Genomic DNA, 25,821 nt, shown 5'->3' with positions numbered 1-25,821 from the left:
TGTGTTCATTAAGTAGCTTATTTATTCCACTTTAAACCTTTGGCTACATGTCATTTGCTTCAATGAAAATGCATCGCCATAAACCACGCGCCCCTTTACGGAAAAGCTCAGCGCTACCGTCAAGAGACTGTGGTTGATTACGCAGAGATTCGAGGATCTATCGCTGGTTTCCAGCGCTGGCTGAACGGAGCCAATCAGAATGTAGGTCTCATAAACGCGCATAAATTATTGTAATGAGCAATACGCAACAACTTAGGGTGATCTTGGTGCTCACCACCGGTGCACCACACAGCGTTCACTGTCAATGAAGAGCGCGCAATGTGTAAATGTTTAATGTTTTTGGACTCACCCGTTCTGTTCACATCAAAAAGACCCCATTGATAATTATTTAACAAGGAAAAGATGGGTTTCTTTGCACGAGGACCAGCGGTGGCAAGTCTATATGCTATCAGGCATGGCAGGCCGTCCCGGCCATCATGTTTCACGAGCGTTCTATCGAAGGGTATCCCATAACTGGCGCAGCTGGCCCACGCCTCACTGTGCACAGTGTCCGACCCAGGCGTAGAACAACACCGCTGTGTAAAACCCGTTCGTCAAAACTATTGATCATAAATCTACTTTACCACAAGTTATGTATAAACATTTATGTATCGATCTCTTCATTAAGGTTCACACTGAAAGCTTTCTTATCGTGCTGTGGGTATACATGGACCTAGAAACGTATGAATGGTGTTATTGGGCCCTTTCATTTGAGCAGTGCTCCGCGAAACAAATCACAAATGTACGCTAGGCTCCCGATCGTCTCAACACTGCCAAAATCACAGATCTCGGAACATTGCGTAGTTGTTCAAGTCCGATTATGTTTCAATTATTCATCACAACAGTTACGCTAACAACAGAATCAAACCAAGAGAGGTTTAGTTTGTTGCATGGGTTTGCAGTTCACCCGGGTGCGACCACGTATATGCGTACATTTGCTCAGTGTGACATGGTGACAGTTTTCGGACAGGGTATAGTGAATTTCGCCCAAAGCCGTTTCACAAATTACGAGCAGCAGTACGAAATTTTATTACCATACCCTTCGGAACTTTATTGTGTTTATCCTAAAACTGTTAACAGGACGGAAGTGGTATTTAGGGGTCAAAGTTGCCAAATTGTTTACTCCATAGTGAGTGCGTAGTAATCGGACTGCTATCGCAGTAATCCGATGTCGTATTTGGAATGTGATTCTAGGGGCTAAATATTAATATTTGAAACTTCAAAGCCTCTTTTTCAATTTTGATGTGTTTAGAAAACTGTTTGTAAAAAGTTTGTGATAAATTAGTTACGACGCAACTATATTTCGACGTGTATGGTGCTTACATCGGACATGGGCTGTCTATGTGTGTTGCTTTCGACACCTTGTTGTATCGTACGGTGTGTTAACTTGGCGCCCGAAATAGCTTCTACCGAAAAAATAACTATTCAAAAAGGGACAGCAGCGTCACCTGACTTAATATGCCGTATCATGACTTGTAAAACGCTATCAATACGGAGCGAAGTGAGTACAACGAACAGCATGTCTTTAAATGTCCGAACTGAGATCGTCCGAAAATCACACTGAGTGTACAGGGACGACCTTGCAGTGGGACCGGGCCGGGTTTGTTGCTGGCCGCAGTCTGTGTACATACTGAAGCCATAGTATTCACATGATGTCGCCGGAACGGTTGCTCTCGATCATGACAGAAAAACTGTCAAAATTTTGAAAACGTCGGATTTAATGCAACACATATCGGAAGAGATGCAACGGAACCAGAGGATCTCAGGCCCTGAAAGCTCGATTGTGTACACACAGACAATGAGGAGCTTACGACCCGATATGACTTTGTAAAACGGATTCTTGATTGGCTAATTCTGATGATATGTTCTCATGAATAATTAATTAACCCCCATTCATACTTCAACAGTTTCCAGGAGTAATCTGCCAGAGCTTGATTTTGCGTAGGTCAGCTGAGCGAAAATTATTGCTCTGGCTCGCGAGAATGTGAAAATGGTAGAGAATTCCAATGTTTGATTGCTGCGTTTTTAATGTTGTGTTGTGTGAATGCAAGGCTTAGCCTTGTTTTAAGAATACAGTAAGTGCCATGCTCAAGTGAACGTGTAGAGTTCCAATGATGGGGAAATTCAGAGCGACTGTTGATAGTGACAGGAAAACGTTATTTTTGAAATGGAAAAAAAAGCAAGAACAGTAATTACTTAGTTTAAAATGTGGAGGATGTTTGGTTGACGAAATAGGGAGTTGTCAATGAGTTGGCATGAAAATCAAAGTTTCCAAATTCTTTCCCTGAGAATATTGTAATGAGGAATAATAAGACGATGTGGCCAAAAATCAGATCAAATATTGTTAAAATGGCTCAAAGATGACTAACTGTACAATAATGATTCCGGTGAAAGGTGCATTGATAGTTTCCAAATTATTTCTGTGAGAATATTCTATGGGTTGATAAGTCCAGTGAAACAAAATTGAAGATTGTCCTCACGCTGACCTTTTTGTTTCTAGTATCATGGATACAAGCCATTGTTTCTGGTCAGAGACAGGTGCGCACGGGTGAAAAAGCACGTTGTTCAAGTATGGCACTTTTGCGAACCTTACTTCGTGCTTATGGAAAACCGTGGGCGCTAATTTGCGCTGCATAGCTGAGCCTTTTTAGAGCACAAAACAAGTAGATATATCTAAGGTACAATTTGCCCGCATAGCCATTCCTTCACATTTTGGAAAATGATGCCAAAAGTCATAGCCGTTTCAAAGTAAAATTTTCGTCAGCAGTTTCTCGGAAGAAAAAAGACCTTTTTTAGGAAATTTTCCTCTCATCTTGACTTACTAGTCTTCACAACATTCACTGTGAAATGTAACTGTTTCCGTTCAAGCGATCTCTCATAGCGACCGTTCGCGTGCGAGTAGACAACTTCCAAGATGGCGTCCCCTTTGACTTTTGTTGACAAAATGTGTTCAAGAACTTCAAGATTTTCAGGTCATTACCTTGTTCAGAGACATAAATGTGCACAACTGTTGCATACTTAAGCTGAATTTGTACAATTTATCCCTACCTGGCCTGGGCCCCTTTAAGCTTTCGATTTCGAGCATAAACTCAGAAAACTCGTGTCAGCCCCATTGTAGGGAATAGGAGGGCCTCTCGTCCGGTCACCCTACATGTTGGTGCAAACCTGTCATAGTGGTGCCATTGCGACATACACCCTGTGTGGTGCTAACTAATTATAATAAGTCGTGAAAACTGGACTGTGGCATGCATAATTAATTATGAATTTCAATGAAAGGGCTTTTTAAAACAGGATGTGATTGACCCTTGACCTTTATCATATATTTATAGCGTAATTTGCGTATTATTCAAGTGGGTTCATACTCAAAATGGGATTAGACATAGAAATGCTACAAATGCAATGAAATAGTTTCTTTTACACATGAAAAACAAATATATCATTTTTGGGTGTAATGGTGCAAATTTAAACATTGCATGAGGACCCAAAATAAAGTGAAAAAATATAGTCGTGCATAAACAACATTTGATAGCTGTCATTTTTTCACTTTTCAGGTGTAAGTGATCCAAATTTAACTGACTTTATTCAGGTATATCATTTGCATAATAATCAATTGGTTTTGCTAGTAAAGCACCAGACTGAAACGATGAACAATCTACCATCAAGATTGACACTAAATCAGCCGACTCGTTGTCACACTGAATATCGAGAAAGGTGATGTGAAATTTGAAGTGTAATTTTTAAATATTGTCAAATTTTGTAGTATGAAAATACTTTCGTCACATGTGTTTCTTTATCTGCATTTGTCATATGTAAGTGAACTCAGCTTTTACCATAATGAATATGTATTTTTTTCTATTGTATTGGTAAACAGTTTGTGACTTTTCTTTTGTATTGGTTTACCAGCAGAGTACAGATTCCCGTTTACCAGTTATTTGTACACTTCTTTTGTTTTAAAACAGTACCCATTAACTGGAATGCTTAATTAATTAGTATGCTTCTCTGATAAACTGTCCGCTATGGAAACTAAGCACTCGAGGTCACGCAATGGGCACGAGACAAAGAGTGGTCTAAGTTAATATTATAGGTGTTTTTGTCCAATAAACGGATTTGATTTGGAGTTTGCCCATGAACATTTTTTCTCGCATAGTAAATACTGATTCTTGCAGATCTCGTGACAAATTTACGATTATGGCTGGTGGTTAATGTCGTTATTGAGTCTGATTTTGAGGACTTTGAGGCGTTTACTGATGGCTATGTCGTTTGGCGTAATTTCAAGGTCAGTAGCTGCAACTCCTACGACAATATCATTATTTCTTCCATTTCGTAGCGGAATTCCGTGGATTTCAATGTTATTGCGACGACTGTACTGCTTTAAATCATGCAGTATCTCCTGTGTATTGCTCAGTTCTCTTTGTGTAACAGCGAGTTACCATTTTCAGCTTTCAATCGGTTGGTATCTAAATGAATTTCTTTTATTGACTTTCTAAAGTTTTCAAACTACTCACTTAGGCTGACATAAGTAACATACTTCTCTAGATCAGACATCCTGTTTTCAACAGATGAAATATTTCCAATCAGCTTTCCAAGAAGTGTTAATGTTTCAATTATCTCCGATAACGGATTTTTTATTTCTTTATCTGTAGTTTGTTTGGACGTCGTGGATAATAGGCCTCCTGCGTAGGTCATATTGCTGCGCTTTGGCACAGGGCTTACTTTACTGCTTGTACTCAGATTTTGACTTTTTTCTCCTCCTTTTTTTATCAGTCTTCTTCTTGTCATTTTGAGCAATTAGTGTCTGCATCTAAACTTCATAAACCACTTTATATCCAGCAAGGAGTGTATGTCAACGCAATTTAAGTGAAAAAAGCAGTATAACTGGAGAGCAAATTCATCGATGTCGCACCCAGTATGACGTAGTGCTTTTCCTATCACCATCTCTGTCAATTTTGTGAAGACTTTTAAGCAGAATTTTACTTGACCTTTCACTTGTTCTATATTTCTGCAGTTAAACTTTGGCTATATCTTATATCTGACCTGTACAAGAGTACAATAGGCTAGTGTCTATTGAACAATGACCAGCATGGCACACAACTAAACACTAGTATATTTTTTTAGTTACCCAAGATCTTTTACCCTAAGATCATCCATACTTAACTATTATGCACATGTCTGAGTCTGGTTTAGCCATCCAATTTTCGATGAGAAGAGATATTTGTGGGGCAAAGTTTTGTTACAAAATGTCACAACTTTGACCTCGAAATAAAAAAAAATATGCCAATTAATTAGTAACCACGAGTGCCACTACCTCTTTATTTGATGGGTTGAATGACGCAACATCATGCACCACATTAATTCTATTACGTCATCAACACTCTAGGAATCACATTAGAATGCACTGCGCATGCGTAACTTCAGTTGTGCTGCTGACCTTGCTACGAAACACACAGCGTTCCGTAGCTCTTTGCGTAGCTTGCTGGCGATACACGTGGTGTGTTGCATTCAGCGTTTCGTTCCAGGAGTTGTAATAGTTTACAGTTACATTACTCGAACATTTCTTTTTTATTAGCAACGTTGTTGCTTAATACTACGACTGGTGAGTAGTTAGTGTTTTCACAATGCCGTCTAAACCTAAGACAATGACGGACTCGGCTTCTAAGGATTCAGGCAATGTTGCAGCTTGTGCAACCAGTCCAGATAAGGGCAAATGTCCTAAACGTAAGCGTGATACTATTACTCTGGGCAGTGGCGATGCCATAGCCTCGACAAGCAGTAGTCATACTAGAGACTCTATGGGAACTGACGTCAGAACTGGTGGAGATACGGCGGCCATTTTGAATTTACTGACGGAGATAAAGGACTATCAGGGTAAGCTCGCTGCTCGTATGGACAAACTTGAGAATGATTGTTATTATGAAGGTGGTGACAATGAATTTGTGGATGACACTGGAATTGAGCTTATCGAGCCACCTGTAAAAGTGAAATGCTCTACTTCGGACGCGTCCGAGGAATCTGTTTCAGCTGCCGACGCCTCGCAGAGTGACGTCAACAAGCCTAGTTTGTTCAAAGACATAGCTAGCAAGTTTCTTGTGAAAGAGCAGTGTGAGGATCCTATTGATGACGATTTTGCCAAGATCATTAATGCTCTTTTCAGAGATGGAATCTCTGATGATAAATATAATGACCTGATAAAGAAATTCAATCGACCTGAAAATTGTGATGGCCTCACCAGTGTAAGAGTAAACCAACTGATATGGGACATCATACGTCCTGAAACTAGAAGTTTGGACACCAAATTCCAGTCTGTTCAAGCATCACTTGTCAAGGGTGCCATTTGCATTACTCAACTTGTTTGTGAATTAGCCAAGTTGAAAGATAGTCCGTCAGACAAGATCGATTTAGGAAAGCTGATGGACTTGGGTACAGACTCTCTAGCGCTTCTTGGTAATACGAACCGTCTTTTAAATCTTAGGAGACGGGATTGCATGAAAGCAGACCTCAAGCACGACTATCTACATTTATGCTCTGCTACAGTACCTTTCACTGAGCATTTGTTTGGTGATGATATCACCAAAAGAGTAAAGGACATACAGGAAGTGAATAGGGCTGGTAATAAAATCAGCACATGGCAACAGCGAGGTGGATATAACCGTGGTAGAATGAGGGGACGTGGTTTCCGTTTCAGAGGTAGAGGTCGTGGCAACTTCAGACAATTGAATGAGGCTTCAAAAAACTATCCAAGGGGTTTGAAACCCCAAGTCAAGTCACAGATGAAATAGAGACTGGTAACGGAAGTGCATCTTCTGCTTTATCTGTGAGTACGAAATTAATTTCTGATCATGTCACGTTTCAAGCAGGTAGACTGAAACATTTTGAAAGCAAGTGGCGTAATATTACTTCTGATGAGCGTATTATTGATATCGCTCTTCACGCCCATATAGAGTTTATCGATGATAAACCACCTGTGCAAATTAAGTGGCCAAATTTATCTTCTTTCAGTGCGATTGAAGAAGCATAAATTGAGATAGAAATAGGGAAATTGCTTTCAAAGGGTGTGATTTCTGTATCACAGCATTCTAGTGATGATTTTGTTTCACCATTTTTTGTTGTACCCAAGAAAGATGGTTCATTTAGAATGATTCTAAATCTTAAGAAATTAAATGAACAAGTCATCATTTCAAGATGGACACATTTGAAACGGCATTACGCCTTATTACACCTGGTTGTTATATGGCATCAGTAGATCTTAAGGATGCTTATTATTCTGTTCCTATAGCTGAGGAACACCAAAAGTATCTGAAATTTCTTTGGAAAGGACAGTTGTTTCAGTATACCTGCTTACCAAATGGATTGGCATCTGCCCCCCGCATGTTTACTAAACTTCTGAAACCAGTGTATGCTACTCTTCGTCGAATGGGTCATGTAATAATGGGTTATATTGATGATTCTTTTCTTGTTGGACATGATTTCATTTTATGTACTCGCAATGTGTCTGACACAGTTGCTCTTGTAAGGGAGCTTGGATTTACTTGTAACTCAGAAAAATCTGTTCTTGTTCCAACACAACGAATTACCTTCTTAGGTTTTGATATTGACTCTGTGTCAATGACTGTCACTTTAACTCAAGCCAAGGTTGAAAATTTGATTGAGCAATGCACGAAGTTGCTTGCTAGAGACTTTCATACAATACGTGCAGTTGCCAAGGTCATTGGCATGATGATTTCCAGTTTCCCTGGAGTTGAATTTGGCCCACTGTTTTATCGGTCTCATGAGTTGGCCAAAATAAGAGCTTTGCAGTCACAGAATGGTAACTTTGATGCCACAATGGTCATTTCTCTGGAAATGAAAAATGATTTGAACTGGTGGGTTCAGAATTTACCCCATGAAAAACGTCAAATTTGTAGATGTAATCCACAAATATGTATGTCATGTGATGCTTCCACGTTAGGCTGGCAGCTGTGAAGGAAAAGAGGTGGGGGCAGATGGACAGTAGAGGAAGCCACACACCATATTAATTATTTAGAAATGCAGGCTGTATATTTTGCCTTAAGATCTTTGAGCAAAGTGCAATAAAAAAACAACATGTTAAGATACTTTGTGATAATACCACTGCAGTAGCCTATATTAATAATATGGGTGGAGTGATGTCAGTAGCCTGGAATGATATTGCCAGGAAAATTGGTTGTGGTGCAAAGTGAGGGGAATATGGCTTACTGCTGCACATTTGCCTGGTTCTCGAAATGTGAAGCTGATTATGAATCAAGACAGTTTAATGAACAGACTGAGTGGCAATTAAACCCATCTTTATTTAAACGCATTGCTAATATTTGGGGAACTCCAACTGTTGATCTTTTTGCCTCTAGGCTTAACACTCAGCTGCCAAATTTTATATCATGGAGACCAGATCCCGATGCCATGCATGTTGATGCATTTACATTAAACTGGAAATCTTATCATTTTTATGCTTTTCCTCCTTTCAGTCTCATGGGGAGGTGTGCACAGAAAATTGCGATAGATCAGGCAACTGGCATTTTGATTGCACCACTTTGGCCGACACAGTCATGGTTCACACCACTGATGCAGATGTTAGTGGATCTACCATTGCTACTACCACGGACAGACAACTTGTTGAGGCTTCCGAATGTTCAGAAGCTTCATCCATTACGGAAGAAGCTACAGCTTATGGCCTGTCGTGTGTCCGGCAATCCCTTGAAAAGCGAAACATTCTGCAGGAGCAGCCACTATCATTATGGCATCATGGCGACAGAGTACTAAGAGACAATACAGAACTTACACCAGGAGATGGTTTCAGTATTGTAGTAAAATCAAGGCAGATCCAATTTATCCAGATATAACACAAGTGCTTGATTTTTTGACTGAACTGTTCCATTCTGGTATCAGTTATAGTGCTCTGAACACAGCTAGATCTGCTTTGTCTGCCTTATGTTCAACTAAGCAACATATGACTGTTGGCGCACATCCTTTGGTTGTGAGGTTTATGAAAGGAGTTTTCAACCTGCGGCCTACTGTTTCCAGATATAGACATGTTTGGGATGTTCGCAAAGTTTTGAATTATCTGAAGACTTGTTCTCCAGTTGTAGAGCTTTCGCTAAAGACTCTTACCTTAAAACTGGTAATGCTGTTAGCATTAGTAACAGCTGCTCGTAGTCAATCTTTACATCTATTAGACTTGTCCAGTATGACTACAGAAGAGAGTTCATATACATTTATTTTCACGGTTTACTTAAGCAGAATCGACCAGGATATGTGAATCCTGTTGTAACTTTACGGCCTTACACGCCTGATAAACTCTTGTGTGTCTGTGATACTCTTAAAGAATATTTGTCTCGTACTGAGAATTTTCGTGACAATGAGACTAAACTTTTCATCAGTTATGTGAAACCACATAAGGCTGTTTCTAAAGCATCCATAAGTCGCTGGATTCGTGAGGTAATCACTAGATCTGGTATTGACACTGACAAGTTCAAGGCTCATAGTGTGAGAGCAGTTGCTACTTCAAGGGCAAAACAGAGTTTTGTTCCAATAGAACATATACTTGCCACTGCAGGCTGGTCTTCTCTTTGTACCTTTGCGAAATTTTATGATAAGCCCACCGCAACAGACAGTGATCTGTTTGCTCATAGTGTATTGAAGGCTTAGATAATTTTTTGGTGTTTTCGTTCCAAGTATTTTGTGTTGTACGGACAAAGTTCTTGCCGTATTAAATACAGTTCGTATTTGAAACATTTATTCTGTTCATTTACAAGTCTTTGCTTTAAAATCTCATGTGATTCCTAGAGTGTTGATGACGTAATAGAATCCCCCAATTAAACGAGACTTACCTGAAGTCGAAGTTTGATGGGTATTCTATGTAGTCATCTATAACACGAAAGGATCACATGCCCGCCCTGGTTTTTTCTGGGACCCCTCCCATGGAATACATTTTGGACGTGTTCATTCAACCTTTAAAATCTGAAGTTACGCATGCGCAGTGCATTCTCATGTGATCCCTTTCGTGTTATAGATGACTACATAGAATACCCATCAAACTTCGACTTCAGGTAAGTCTCGTTTAATTGGGGGATTATGTACATATGTATTTCTGGATTAGCCAGTAAAGGAAGAGGCCTAAATTTTTGAATACGGGTATAACTATGGATGATTTTCGGCAAAAATTACATGTGAACGCGATGACGTTTGGTCATGCGATAACACATATGCGTATCAATAAGTAACTTAAAGTGCTACACCTATCATATCTGGTGGGAATGTGTAGTTGACGATGCCAAATTCTGTACCTCATTAATTATACATTTACCTGACTCTAAACAAACTAATAACGCTAGAGATTTCGGGGTTTTTTAGACAAGGACTAGTATGGAGTAGAATTTTTTACCAAAAGTTTTGGTGACTTTAGAGTGATCTGTGACCCCATATCACGTACTTTCTTATTTTCATAAAATACCAGTCCATAGCCTCCATAAGTGTCGAACATGTGTAGCGTGTACCTCAGCATCCTACTCTTACCAATGCTTTGCTTTTTTGACCCCTGTAATGCTCCTTGCAGCTTTAATTTCATTGGGTAAATAGATGCATGCTAAAATTTAAAAGGAAATTTCTTCTAATAAAGTCGTGAAATCTATGTTTGCACATTTGTTGCTGTTTTTAGTTGAAAAAATTGCCAAAAAAACAAACATAACAAAAAATTATGAGTCAAACCGGAAATAAACATAGTGAGCAGTCTCAGCCTTATGCAAAGAGACCTAGGCAGGTCTTTACCGGCTACTATAAACTACGTCCAACTCTGTGCATAAAATCTAATATAGCGTATGCGATGTAGAATAATATCCTCTTTTATACTGACGGCGATGTAGAGCTGTTCTTTAAAGATTCAGGGAGCAACTTTACTGCGCCGATCGCGCTTACTCCAAATTGTGAAAATCCACTGTCCCGAGAGTTTACCTCTCACAACCGTGAAGATAGTAGCGCCTTACTGTGGAGCCGCGGTCAAAATAGTTCATAAAACTCATTGCATGCTCAGTTTCACTTGCCGGAGTGTTACACTCTTAGAATCGAGACGTCGGTAGGACCTGACTGTGGAACTTCAGTCAGAATACGATTGGAACTTCTTTGGGATAATTGGATATTTATATTTTTCAAATTTCTAAACAGTGTTTGGTGCCGTGTAGTTGAATATTGCAATTTTACAAATTACTGATACAACAAGAAAAGCGGATGAGCTTACATTTGCAGATTAATCCGGCATTACTTCATCATCCAATTATCCCAAATTAGTTCCGATCGTGTTCAATATAGTTAAAAACTCACCGCGACTCAACTCGACCTTCCAGAGAGTTCACCTCTCACAAGCGAGGCCAATAATACTACTAAAATTTTATCTAGTCTAGGGTCCATTTGCATGCTATTATAATAAGACTTTCATCAGGGTCTTCTCCATCTGCAGGTCAGGCTGCTTCGCTTCCTGGGCTGCCCATGCCTACATAACCTCTGATACCTGGCATCCCTTTGCTAGTTTTCGTAGCCTGCAGCATGTACCGGCAAAATTCTGACGCCAGCGTTTGTCATTGAGGCCTGGGTACAGTTATAACATATGGTCAACATTTTTTCAGCAAAGCAGCGGTATAGCATATCATGTTCAAGCACGGACACTCTGTCGTTCCGAATTGATAGTCAACTAAGCTTATATGATGTTAAGGTAGAACGCACCTCGGTGACAGACATTTGGACTCTCAAACTTTTACAGTTCTCTTCTGATATACCAAATGTGGGGGTTCATTTTAAAGCTCTTGGTGAAAGAAAACTTTTCACCGGCTTAGTTTTTTGAAATTCGAAAATTTTTATTTTTCGCCATAGAGTTAACACAGGGATGGCGGCCATTTTGAATTTCTAATATCAGTAAATCTTGGGTTATTTGTTTCTCTAGTACCAAAATTTTATTCTTGATTTTGAAAGAGAATGATTGAAAGATTCATTGAGGAAAGTTAGAGCAAAAGTTTAAGTCTTTCACTTTCGAGGTGCATATTACCTTAACAGATAACTTTGTAGAAAATATATAACAAATGCCGTTCAGATTCATAAGCCGACTTACCTGTATCACCAGATCAAGGGACCGTGGCTGCATCAACGTCACAAACGGCCACATCGACCGCATTTTTTCGATGCTAAACGCCGTGGTGGAACAACGCACGATACGTGTACATGTACGTACGCTCGCGCGACCTGCGCTATGTCGTTTATGAGACCCGGAGAGCAGACGACAGTTCATAGGCGCTCGCGTGCATGTTCCATTCCAGCAACTGTACTCACAAACACGGCACTAAAGCGCGGCTCAAATAGGCCCAGGATCGGGATTAACTATGGTGTTAAAAAGATTAAGAGGTGTTTCTATCTTTTGTTCTCCTTTGAATTTGCAATCGTTATATAAATATATTGCTAGTGTTCTGGATTAAGTCCACACCAGGCTTAAATTAAGGAAAATAACCAACAAATTCAGCAAAAAGTCAAAAGTCAAGATATCTTAACGATATACATAAGACTGCATTAGGTTTACCAATGGTACTTGCATACTAATTTTCAAAGCGATCAAAACAGCGGTTCTTGAGTTATATTTGTTACCATTTTCACATTTTTAAGCTTATTTGCATAGTTTGGGCACTGCAATCCTCCATTTAACCATATATAGCCCAGAATGCATCAACACACCTAATACAAAGCTAAAACGTGCAGCGGTTTGCATGTTTTTGATCTTGACATACTGTACGTACGTACGTATAGGCATGCATGCATGCTTGCATGCATGCCTACATGTATACATTTATGCATGCATACATACACACACATACATACGTAAAACATACATACGTAAACACACACACAATACATACATACATACATACATACATACATACATACATACATACATACATACATACATACATACATACATACATACATACATACATACATACATACATACATACATACATACATACATACATACATACATACATACATACATACATACATACATACATACATACATACATACATACATACTTATATACATAGAGCCACTGTTGGTTGAAAAAAGAAATTTAGTGACTTAGATTAAAGAATGAGAAATATAATCAAAACACAACAACAAGATGTGAACTAAATGTGCTCAAGTGTTTTATAACAGGTTCATTAATAGCAGTACGCTTCACAGAACAATCACATATCAGTTATACCATTACATTAGAGATTGGATATCTATCAGATCAACATATGTAGCACGTTTCATCGAATTTATTACTGTAATTTTGGAGTAATATTACAAATTACAAAAAATATTAAATATTCAAACGAACCCTTAATTAACTTGACACTGTTCCGTGTTTCAAAGCACAATTGGATATTTATCAGATTAATATATGTAGTTGGCTTCACTAAATTTGGTGCTGTACCTAATTACAAAGTTCATTAAAAATGTAAATGAACCCTTAATTAACTTCACACTATTAAATGCATTTCACCATAATTACATATTTGTCGGATCAGTATCTGCAGCAGATTTCATCAAATTTGGTTCAGCTATATTGGCTTTATATGACTAATTATTACTTCATTAAATATGCAAATGAGCCATTTATTAACTTGACACTGCCAATGCTTCTAAGTATAATTAGATATATATCAGATTAGATCAATATTTGTTGCACGTATCATCAAGTTTGGTGCAGGAATTTCAGAGCTGTTTCAATAATAACAAAAGTTCATCAAATATGCAAATGAACAGATAATTGACATGACACTCACAGTATCATCATAATGTTCTGAGATTGTCATCTCTGAAAAGCTTCATGAAATTGTGTGCAGTATTTCTTGATATATGTCTACACTGTCATTGCCGTCTCCTTTTGGAAATCATTGCACGGATACTTACCAAACTCTAATCAGTTCTTGCAAGTAGCATATGGTACCTGTTTACTAATTTGATTTGAATTTGTTCAGGCATTTTGAGTTATCGTGTTAACACCAGACAGACAGACTGACTGACACACACACGCTAACACACACAAAGACACAAACGGAGAAATGGACAGACATCGCCAAGACATTATCCCATGTGTGAACAAGTGAGCTAAAAACTTAAAGGTGTTATGGGGTCTAAGGTCAAATGGCTTCCAATAACACTTACAGTTAATGTACTAAGCCTTAAAGTTATTGGACTTCGCATCCACTGATACTGATTCTCCACAGCTTACACATGCAATTGTATATATTTTTAAGCTCTCAGATAAATAGTTTTTGAGAAATACATTTTTTGACAAAAAATGCAAAAACTGTCTTAAAAACGCAATTTGCTTATTTCTGCCAATTTGAATAATATATTAGATCATCACTTAGGACCCCTTTACCAAATACCAAAGCCATCTGAACTTATGAAGAAGGAGATTTTAAAAACTTTTTTGACCGAAAATGACAGAAATTGCCTTAAAATACAATTATGAAAATTTAACAAGGATTAGAACAAATCTATCTAATCTAACAAATATAGAGTATCAAATTCAAAGCGATTGGACATGCGGTTTCAGAGAAGATCTTTTACCACAAACAGCAAAAAGTGCCCAAAATAAATATATGCAGATTTCACCACAACTTGAACAAACTTGAGTGAGGTCACCCAAGTGAAATGCATATAAATGTTCAAAGCAATCGGACTTGCGGTTTCATAGGAGACGTATATAGTTGGCGTACGACGGACGGACGACGACGGAAAATCATTCTATTTCATAAGATCCTTGCCGCTGACATCGGAGCCACCAAAATAAAAACTAAAACGAAAATGAATGGAATTTAAGTAGCTGAAGTGTATTTAAGTAGAAAAACTTATATCAAATGGAAAGTGATGTAGGTCATAATTGAAAAAATTGAATTTAAACATGAAATCGAAAACAAGGTATCGTTCAATTAAAATAAACATTTCGTTCTTTATTGTTTGCTTGTAAGCAGTATACAAGTTCATTTAAAGTTACCCTTTAATTATTCGACCAAATGCGCAGAAATATTTAGAGTCTTTTTCTTTCACGATAATATGTAAAAGATAACAAATTTTACAACAAAATGCTAAGTTTATTGAGTACAACTTTTCAGTAGGGCACATATTTCGTTTAATAATACCTGTAAGGCTGTTTTCTTGTCTCCTTCATACAGGTTTTCACTGGAATGATTTTACCCGTGCTTCCAATGATGTCGTTTCGTGTAACGAAAAAGAAAACGAAGAGTTTGCATAGTGAAGACGTAACCAGCAATGACAGCAGCAGTCGCCCTTGTATTCTGTCACTCGCATCGCATGGCAGTCATGCAGGGTTGCTGCGCTGACTGATACTGGTTTGCCCGAAGTCAAAGACCGCTAAACAAACACAAAAAGGCGCTTATGGGAAATCCCCTTGATCAATAATTACTGTGAATACCGTAAAAATTCATGCCACGAACAGGAACACATTGTTTGAACCTTTCATCTTAGACCGGCCCCCGAGTCGCCTGGCTTTCTTCAGCAGCTGAGTTACTCGGTGGTCTGCAAGCAAGGCGTTCAACCAACGACTACGCAACAGCCTGCCATTAGGGCGTCGGTCTGCTGATGTTTAGTCCTTCATTTTTGATCTCTATATGCCCATAGACTTGGAGCAAGTCTACCTTTATCTGTAAAATGTTGTGTTCGCCGGTACAGCTGAAACCACAAGACTGATTTCCCAAGCACCCAACTCGCTACCGGAGGCCTATATAAGGCTTTAGCCGGTAACACACAGCCCTGCCATGTAATTACTGCAGAACATTTTTTTATGGACGAAACCCGGGTTGAAACATATACCCGGGAAAGAATCAGATTTCTGGGGATGAAGTTCTTAGTCTCATCATTGTTTCTTTTAGACGTGATAAGAAAAAAGTAGAAGTATGTCTCGTCGGATTGAAACAGTATCGTACGGCGTATTCACGCAGTCATGACCAGAGGACCGGGCATACACAGCATGCAGTACCCACAATGTACGCGTCAGTCGCCAAAGTATATTGCTTCAATCTGGCGATCACCTCAATACTAACGTGACAGTCTGCTGAAGTTTCTTCCTTCATTTTACTCCCTTTTGATATTTCTATGCCCACAGTCCATGGGCAAGTAAGTCTACATCTAGGCACAAACGAGAAAAAAACAATCCGCTATTTAGGCAATAGCTAGGTCACAGTGATAGACTCTGTAGACGATCTGCTACCACTCTGATTAAGTACTGCCGTCGGCAAACAGCTCTATAATTGTTGCAGCTTGTAGGCATTTGAAATGCAATTTCGAAAAATGTGCTCTTTTCCAGCAAAGAACAGTATATCGAAGAACAAGATTAGTCATCATGGTCTGCATTCAAAGCTGACCGTCAAATGCAACTTCAGCAAACGGCATCGATAGTAAGCTTAGTTGAATCCCGAACACTGCGTTCTTGACTTGGAGCCACACAATTATAAGCGAGACATGTCACTGTGTGTTTTTTTTTCACACGCGGATGCTCACACAACTCACAGCGGTGAACAGCCGAGTTGTAGGTCATGACCAACAATTCTTTCTCGCGATGTTTTTATTTATAGTGATTTAAACCGGGATGGAATATGCATGCTCACCCATTCATTCAATATTTTCAACATGTCAAACAGTATAAACAGTGTCTCTTATCAAACAAAATTCATGAAAAACGACCGACTTTGTCCCATTAAGTTATTGGACTTCGCATCCTCTGATACGGAAACTCTATAGCTTACATGTGTAGGTGTATAAATTCCAAAGCTCTCAGATGAGTACTTTTTGAGAAATACATTTTTTCGCCAAAATTGCAAAAAACTGTCTTAAAATACAAATTTGTATATTTCTGCACACTTTGAATAAAATATAAGATCATCGCTTAGGACCCATGTACCAAATACCAAAGCCATCTTAACTTTTGAAGAAGGGAATTTTAAAAACAATTTTTTGCCGAAAATGACAAAAATTGCCTTGAAATACAAATATGCAAGTTTTCACCAGGATTTGAACAAATCTATCAAAAGTAACCCTAAGTAAACTGTGTGTCAAAGTTCAAAGCAATCGGACATACGGTTTCAGAGAAGAGGTTTACCAAAAAAAAGCAAAGAGTGCTAAAAATACAAATATGCAAATTTCATCACATTTTGAACAAACTCAAGTGAGGACACCCCAAGTGAAATGCATATCAAATTTCAAAGCCATCGGACTTGCGGTTTCAGTGGAGTCGTATATTGTTGGCGTACGACGGACGGACGACGGAAAATCAGCCTATTTGATAAGCTCTGCGCTGCTAACAGCTGAGCTAATAAAACCAAAATTAAAACGACAATGAATTAAATTTAAGTGGCGGAAGTGAATTTAACTCCAAAAACTGATATCAAATGGAAAGTGATGTAGGTCATGATTGAAAAATTGAATTAAAACATGAAATCGAAAACAAGGTATCTTACAATAAAAATAAAGGTCTCTTTCTTTCTTGTATGATGATTATCAGTATATGAGTTCACTTGGTGTTACCTTTTAATTGTTTGACCAAATGCGCAGAAATATTTGAAGTCTTTTTTTCTTCATGATAATATGTAAAAGGTCTCAATTTTTTCAACAAATTGAAAAAGTATTTATTGAGTACAATTTTTCAGTGGGGCACAGATTTTGTTTATATACCTGTAAGGCTGTTTTCTTGTCGCTTTCATACAGATTTGCATTGGAATTATTTTACCTATTTTTCCAATGATGACGTTTCGTGTGACGAAAAAGAAGAAGGATAATGGAAGAGATAAACTGCCGACATTAGACATTCCTGGTGCGGAACCTGCCATAAGGCGACCAGGTTTGCATAATGGAGACGTAACCTTCTTGGAGGGAATGAGATACTACTACACTGCACCAATCATCAAATTTGTATATAGTTTGGTAAGAACATGTCACCATTGGCCTAGGACTGAACATTATTTCCATATATGCTTGTCCACAAAGATCTAGACGTGACCAGATGTCGCTATCGCAGCCCAGACGAAAAACTGCCACGTCTATTAATATCCATACGTTTACAGCACTTTTCATCTATCCAACCAGTAACACTTGAAAGATCACAGTTTGGCTCTTACATTAGATTGTTAACTCCCAAATGTTTTAGCTGACGACATTTTTTAAATAAACTTGTAGCCTTTGTTAGGGTACATTTTTAAAATAGACTTTCCTTCAACTGGAATATTAATTTGCATCGTGAACCCGCGTTACAAGCCATACAGGTATACAGCATGTCAGCAAAAGTTATGACAATCGACATTCAGCACCAACGAACCTGATGAGAGCAATGGTGCAGTGAGAGATCCGAACTTCACTCTTTAATCCACTCTTTTAAAGCGTTGAACTTTTTTCCAGCCTACAATATGACCAGAAAATGACAAATAGAAGTGCAAGCACTCAGATTCCCTGCATTTAGCAGTGGCCTACTCTACTTAGACTTGGTAAAATGAAATAAGAAACAGGGGTTCAACATTCATGTGAACATTTCGCTTCTTGTGCACTGTGTTGCATGTCTGCTATTGTCACGCTCGTAGTTAGGGGAATTACGAGTAAAGATATCAGTCTGGATCGTAATGCTTTCAGTAACTGAAGCTGACACAACAGGATGTAGATTGTAACAGAACAGGTGCAGCCAACGAACAATGTACTCTTTAAGCGGTCCTTACTATGATAAGATATGAAGTAATGTGAACTGATTACTTTTAAGTCAAGAGGGAAATTAATTAGCTGTTCATAATTTGCCCTCCCACTGAAAATTTTCGACGTACCCTGCCACACTCAAACTTCATTTTTACCCGCTCCCCACATATTTTTGCCTGTTTCCCCTCCCCACTATGAATGTCTGAAGCTCCACAGCCCTGTGGCGAAAAGAAACTTGGCGGTTTCCCCTGGCATGGAAAAAAATTCCCCTCGAAAATTTGTCATTCAATTTCCCCTGCAGACATTAAACTACCCTACGCTGTAATGAAAAACAAACCTGTCGATTTTCCCCTGCCCTGAGAAAAAAAATATCCTGAAAGTTAACATTCGAATGCAGAAACATACTGCAGTGGCCTTCTATTCGGTTTCCATCTCGCAGTACATAGAGTGAGATGTTGGGTCAATCGATGGGCTAAGTAGTCTGCGTAACCAAGGCTGAAATTCCCCTGTTCCCGTTTAAAAAGTAACTTCCTCTCTCCTCGTTTTTCGCCAGGCCCTGTCCCAAGGACAATAAACCAATATCTGCCCTGCCCGTCAAAGAAAACCTAAAATTTTCTCCCCTGCTATCTAAAAATATGTCTCCTGCCCTAGTAAAATTAAAATTTCTCCTGCCCTAAAAAACCTTCCGGAATAGCTTTTTCGATGAATTGTGAAGGTCATTGACTCAGATCAAGCTGCACCTGACCCAACCGTATACTTTATTACAAGATGGCGACCGTATCGTTACTGTTAAAGGTCTGATCTGAAGTCATCTAGTCTAAGTTCTCTACAAAGTTACATACGCCTCTAAATCTTACATAATTACAAAAGTTATCACGTGGTAATTTTCTCGCCAGTCTTTGATAGTTTCTTAAGATTAAATAACATCACACGGTGGAATATTCCGTTCTCGATGTCCGCATAGAAATCTTAACCATAAGTAATTAAACTATCACAGTATCTCTCATCTGCTTCTCGTACGATCTGAGTCAATGACCTTCACACGCCTTGGCCATGTGAGGGACGCTTCGAGATAAACTCTCTACAGGGAGGGGCGTTACACTCTCCCACCTTTTCAATAACCAGCGTCCTCGCTGGTCAAAACAAGTGACGAAGCATGACGATAGCTGAAAATTGCAATCTAATTAAAATTTAAAAAATCACATTAATTGTATGGCAATGTGGCTAAAATACGCAATAAAAACCCACATATTTTACAAGTTAGCATGAAGTGTCATCACTCGTGCACCTAGAAAATTAGGGGCGTTACACTATTAGGTGTTAGAATTTTATAAATTCCTGAAAATCATATCCTACTTACCCGTGCGGCTCCATGTTCTCTTCAGGTCTCACACATCATACTGCTGGCACTGTATGCCATCTTCCTATTGACTGATTTGAGACCAAGTGAAGAAGCAGATGCACCTAGTACAGTGGAGTGCGTTGTTATTTTCTGGGTCTGTACTTTGGTTGTTGAAGAATTCAGACAGGTCAGGATGTAGTTACAGTATTTTGAGTTCCAAAGTTTACAGTATTTTGAGTTCCAAAGTTTTCATCAAGATTGAAATGCGATTCAAGAAAAAAATGAAAATGTATTCATTTAAAAAAAATGAAAATGTATTCATTTGCTGCATTTGCTAGTGGGTCATGGGTTCCTCCTACTGCAATTAGACGTTCATCTGTTGGAATATGGATAAATGCAATAATATAATCTTCGGTACACACTACATTTGGGGAATCACTTCAGAATATAGTAATCTTGTAATACTTTTTATTTATTTTTGGCAGTAAAGAAAGTGAAGGCGAGTATTAAAAAGTACTTGATTCCACGGTTTAAGACAACTACTGCGATTGATTTCGTAAAATATATTACGCTCTCCAAATAGCTCACCATGCTTTACCTGTCTCCAACAGATACTCACCCGTAAACCGAAATCGATGAAACAAAAATTCATCAGTTGGATTTCTGATGCGTGAACCTGTTCGATTTTTTCATGTGTGTAATGTTTGCTCTGTCATGTCTACTACGATTTTTCCTTCCACCATGTCGATTTGCCGTGGCAAGAGTGATGTACAGTCTAACTTTCATCTTGTTCTGTGTTCGTTTGCTGCAAGTGGGTTTTGTGTCCAAAGTACTTGGACCTAAGATAATCATGATAAGTAGAATGGTAAGCATTTTGTTCTATGAACTAAATGTAAATCACAGTTATGTCAATAGGGAACGTGTACGTTTATATGTGGTATCAAGTATGATTGTTCATTGTGGGTAGATTGAGAAGTTGTGGAAAGATATCTTTGCTGCCTTTAGTACGTAATAACTAAGGTATAATGAAACTGACTATATGTTAATATTAAACAGTTACTGTTTTGTTGCAGATGAAAGATCTTGGTCTATTCCTTTTTATACTGATCATTTTCGTCGCCAGTTTTGGTATTGCTAACGAGGCTATCTTAAATCCGAATATGGAGCCCTCTTTTCACTTGATGGTTCAAATTTTATACAAACCTTATTGGCGACTTTACGGCGAACTATTTTTGGAAGAAGATGAAGGTACACAGACCATTTCATTAAATGTTTCCAACTTGTCTATTATTGTTATAAATGTTTATATTTTAGTTTTTCAGTTTATACTTTGTTCTGTATAGAATATCTAAAATATAAAATATATATAGTTATTTTCTGAAACGTCGAAGACAGAAAGTACCCTAATGTTGTAAGAATTAAACAAACTGAGCACGGAACAAGCGTATCTTCGGAAAATTCGCTAAATTGATGAGTGAAACTATTACCAAAAAAAAAAATTCGGCACAATCAATCGCACGGCTGCACACGACTCAAAAAGTCCCAAAAATTTAGTTTTGTTTGACACTCTTCACTCTTTTTGAAAAGAACTGGTCGGAACATGACTTTGTATGAAGATGCCAGAATAAATACTGTCTGCCCCCAAGTTGACGGGCATCAATGGATGGCGCCCACTCTAACTGCAATATACATGCTGATTTCCAATATCTTACTCGTAAATTTACTCATCGCAATGTTCAGGTAACGTACTTCGCGAATTACATCATTCACACATGGATTATGCTCTTCCATAAGGTAGAGGAGAGACATTAGTATTTCTTTATGTCGTGAGTTGACACTTGTCTGATACTTGGTGATATTTGCGAGAAACAGTAATTATGGCAAGTATCTGAATAACCTAATTCAGGCTCTCTCGTTTTGAACATTTAGCAATATGATTTTAGATGATTTTTTGTACCGATAGAGCTGTCATTGTTACTTAAAACCTGTTTGATTATTACCGCTCGGTCTCACAATAGGAAGAAAGACAGTCATTGCTATAATTTACGTAATTGTTAGAGAATTATAACAAAGAATTGTGAAAGTATATATTTAAGTAAAGAAGTTTGTTGCTAAAATTTATAAATTCACTGACTCTTTTCTGAAAGCTATACATTTCAAAGTATCCAGGACAATTCAGAATTGTATTGGAGGATTCATCGTGTTGGATTGATATGGAGTACCTCGACAGACCAACACTGGCGCCACCGCTCATCATTATCAGTCATATTTATAGATTGATTATTTACCTAAAAAGGTGTAAGTAATGTAGTAATATTTTGAGACATTATGACGTTCACCTCAAATGTTTATCCTATATAGGAGATCAGAAAGTGACAGCAAACACTTATATTTTGTAGAATGATCTGCATCTGTGCATTTCATTTGAAAGTTTTTGGTTAGATTCGCCGTCTTGCTTTTGTTTGTCGAAGTTCAAAGTTCATTATACTTCGATATAGTTTGAATTCCCTGACCACCATAAATTTCACATAAACGAAACTTAATGTGATCGAAAGTGCAGCTTCCATATGCACACATAGTGTGAAAGTTGTAGTAACAATGAAATATCAATAACAGGTAACTTCCGAAAATTATAAAGTTATGGAATCTGATTATTGTCATTTCCGCCAACAGGTGTATGCGTTAAAAGATATGAGGAACCGACTTCAATCGGTAAGTTTTCCGAACAATTTATATACAGCAGAGAATCCATCTCTTTTTCACAGCTTTTATATGTGAAAACAACATAGATTTTCACTCAATTGGTATATATTGTAAGGGAAGGTTTTCTAGGGATATATTGACCACAGCAACGATTGTGTAATACCAAGTATTCGTAACAGTAGTTTGCAAAACACATTGTCAAGTCTTAAACATCGGTACACCATGAAATAAATGAGTGAACGAAATGTTCCTTTTACGGCAAAATAAATAATTCATGCATCACTGTTGATTGTAATCATTTTAATTGACTTAGGCCATGTATTGTAAATTTCGTATACGTATCAAGTTCGACATCTATTATCCTCACCAACTGATCTGCAATGTCTCTATATACTCGTGGATATCACAAAATAATTAAATGTATAAAGCTAAAAGCAGATTTAGTTTCTTCCATGTGAAACTTTCTATATGGTTGCATGTTTCGTAGGTGTTGAGCTAACAAAGAGTCAAAATGGAGAGTTGAACCTGTTTGAGAAGAAACACTCACAGAATTTTTCCACCGATGAAAACCAACATCATACAGATACTACAGAGAAAAGGTACTTCCTTGTCTAAACCTCTCACATTAACTAGTCAGGTTCTCTTAAACGTTTTTATCCACACATTCCATCCACCCGAACATCTGACAGCGATTAATCTAATTATCAATACAGTGTCTAATACCCTAATCCCATTATTACCCTCAACTATCTGATTGTGTATATTAAGTGCATTGGATAACCCACAAAAGAAACCTCTCAGAATCTTTCTGATGTATTTTGTAGCTCTGCTGAAACAAAATATTCCTTATATACTGACCTTCTTCTCGCAAAATAGCTGGATAATTTGAGGAGACATTTGTTAGATAAATACATTGAGAAGCATCGATAAACATACATTTATGATAGCATAAATTTAAACAAGCATGACTGTTGGTGTATTCCTTATTTTCTTTAAAATGTAACCTTTTCCGTTACAATGTTTTTCGGTGACCTTTAATTTGGCTCGTAATTTTTAAGGGAAATACTTTGTCCTATGAGTGCACATTTCGATCATAGGTAAAAAGGATTGACCTCATCAAGGTTTATCAAATGATCATGAACTTTGGCATCCTAGTCTGCCGTTATTCAATACGGTTTTTTTTTTCTGAAAGTGTTAACATCTTTTGAATTCCAATGGTAAAATTCACTTAGACTTACATTAATAGAATTTTGATGACGAGTTTCGTCTGCAATTCAAGTCAAACCAATATTTATCATGACAGCTTTTGCAGTCCTGCGAGCAGTTGAGATAAACACCAGAGTTTATATAATTTTATTCACGATGCTATGCCAATTAGGAGTGGTAAACGAATGAATAAATATTTGTCAATCTCGATAATTTTTTGTAATCAAAAGCTCGATCATTCAAATAAAAAATTGACAGTCTCTGCTGTGGTCGGATGTTGGTCGCCGCACGCTATTGTGAGTAAACACCCGCAGCGAAAGCAGATTTCACTTGGTAGGCCTATAGAGAAAAGATTAGCAACCAATTTGTATCAGAAATCAGGAGTCGAATTCGGTATATTGGTATTGCGGAGATAAAAAATCAGGAGATGTTACGTGACATTCAAATCAATGTTGTTTGTACGACTTATTTCAATGCGAACATTTATTTTAGGGCCAGACTGTTATACACCAATCTCCCTGCACTACTACTAACGTTGATATTACAAAAAATGCTGGATTTGTAAAGTCATTCTATTACTGTCACAAATGCAAGAGGGGACATGTCAAAATAGGGTCCGTCTTAAACGTAGCAGCGTATGCCTTGTCTGTAAAGCACACAATGACCCCCCTGTCAATGAACCATGCAAACCACGCACCGTTTGTAAATAGTTATTCAAACATACGTATTGTGTAGTTGTAAATCCTTTGCTTGGGCTCATCACGGGTGTTATATGAAAGTTGTTCGGCCTGATCAATACCAATAGGTGCATCAACCTACCGATATTTATATTCGGGGTATGGATGTTGACTTTCTTTTAAGTGAAGTTTAGACAAGGTTTTACGCCCCCACCCCCCAAAAAAAAAAAAAAGTTTGAGATAAACGTCGGTGATTTTGTAAATTTACGATGTGGTGTCAATTGCTAGTGGTAAACGTATGAATATGAAAGTCGTCAATCGCGATTAGTTTTTGTCACCCATGCGCTCGATAATTCAAACAAAATCCAGATAATCTCTGAGGCCGGTGAATGCTGGCCGCCATGCTTGCTGTTGCGGGTAAACCCCACGTCCCAGCCTGATGAAGATAGGTGTCAATTGATCGGTCTATACATAAACGATTAGCAATCGATTTGTATCAGAAGACCGTAGTTGAATTGGGTATATGTGGTATTGTTAAAATAAAGAAATTTCGAGAGGTATTGCCTGACTTTCAAATCAATGTTGTTTCTGCAGCTCAGTTCAATACCATCATTTTTTCAGGACATGATATCTATACCACCACGACTGGCACTACGATGTCATTACATAAACTTTTGACTTGTAGAGTCACATATTACTCCAACAAATTCAAGAATGTATATCAAAATTGGATCTATCTTAAATGCAGCAGCATATGCTTTGACTGTAAAAGCATACAATTTCAGGCATCGGCCGAAGAACCACGCAAATTATGTGCCGTTTGTAAACGTTCATTCAAAAATCCCACTGTTTTGATTTATGTGAAAGAGGTTTATGTAATGCAAAAGCAATTCGCTATAATATGTACCATCGATGTAAAAACGCGAGAAGAACTTCTAACACACCGGCACTAAACGTTATAATGGTACATAGCATAGCGACGAATCGCTGTGTGATATTTGTAACCCTTTGTCTGTCCAGATCACGGGTGTTACATAAACATTGCTCAGGACTATCAGGATAATGGAATAAAAAAATACAGCCAATCACTAAACAAACTAACCATTGCACAGAAGATAGTT

At 38.0% G+C, this 25,821-nt stretch overlaps 2 protein-coding genes across 2 annotated transcripts in view; both read left to right on the top strand.

The window, feature by feature from the left end:
• Positions 1–25,821, top strand: part of LOC139129461 (transient receptor potential cation channel subfamily M member 2-like) — a 202,596-nt gene that overhangs the window by 46,799 nt on the left and 129,976 nt on the right. The window lies entirely within an intron of this gene.
• LOC139129456 (uncharacterized) lies at positions 5,460–8,756 on the top strand. Its single transcript, XM_070695087.1, has 2 exons — positions 5,460–6,850; positions 8,517–8,756. Exon 1 carries the CDS (start codon positions 5,655–5,657, stop codon positions 6,813–6,815), a length of 1,161 nt encoding a protein of 386 aa, XP_070551188.1. The 5' UTR covers positions 5,460–5,654; the 3' UTR covers positions 6,816–6,850; positions 8,517–8,756.

This window comes from Ptychodera flava, chromosome 3, assembly GCF_041260155.1.
Source record: "Ptychodera flava strain L36383 chromosome 3, AS_Pfla_20210202, whole genome shotgun sequence".
NCBI lineage: Eukaryota > Metazoa > Hemichordata > Enteropneusta > Ptychoderidae > Ptychodera > Ptychodera flava.
This window is presented reverse-complemented; position numbering and strand designations above follow the sequence as displayed.

Coding starts and splice junctions, on each gene's coding strand:
- LOC139129456 (XM_070695087.1), top strand. CDS start 5,655: ATGCCGTCTAAACCTAAGACAATGACGGACTCGGCTTCTAAGGATTCA.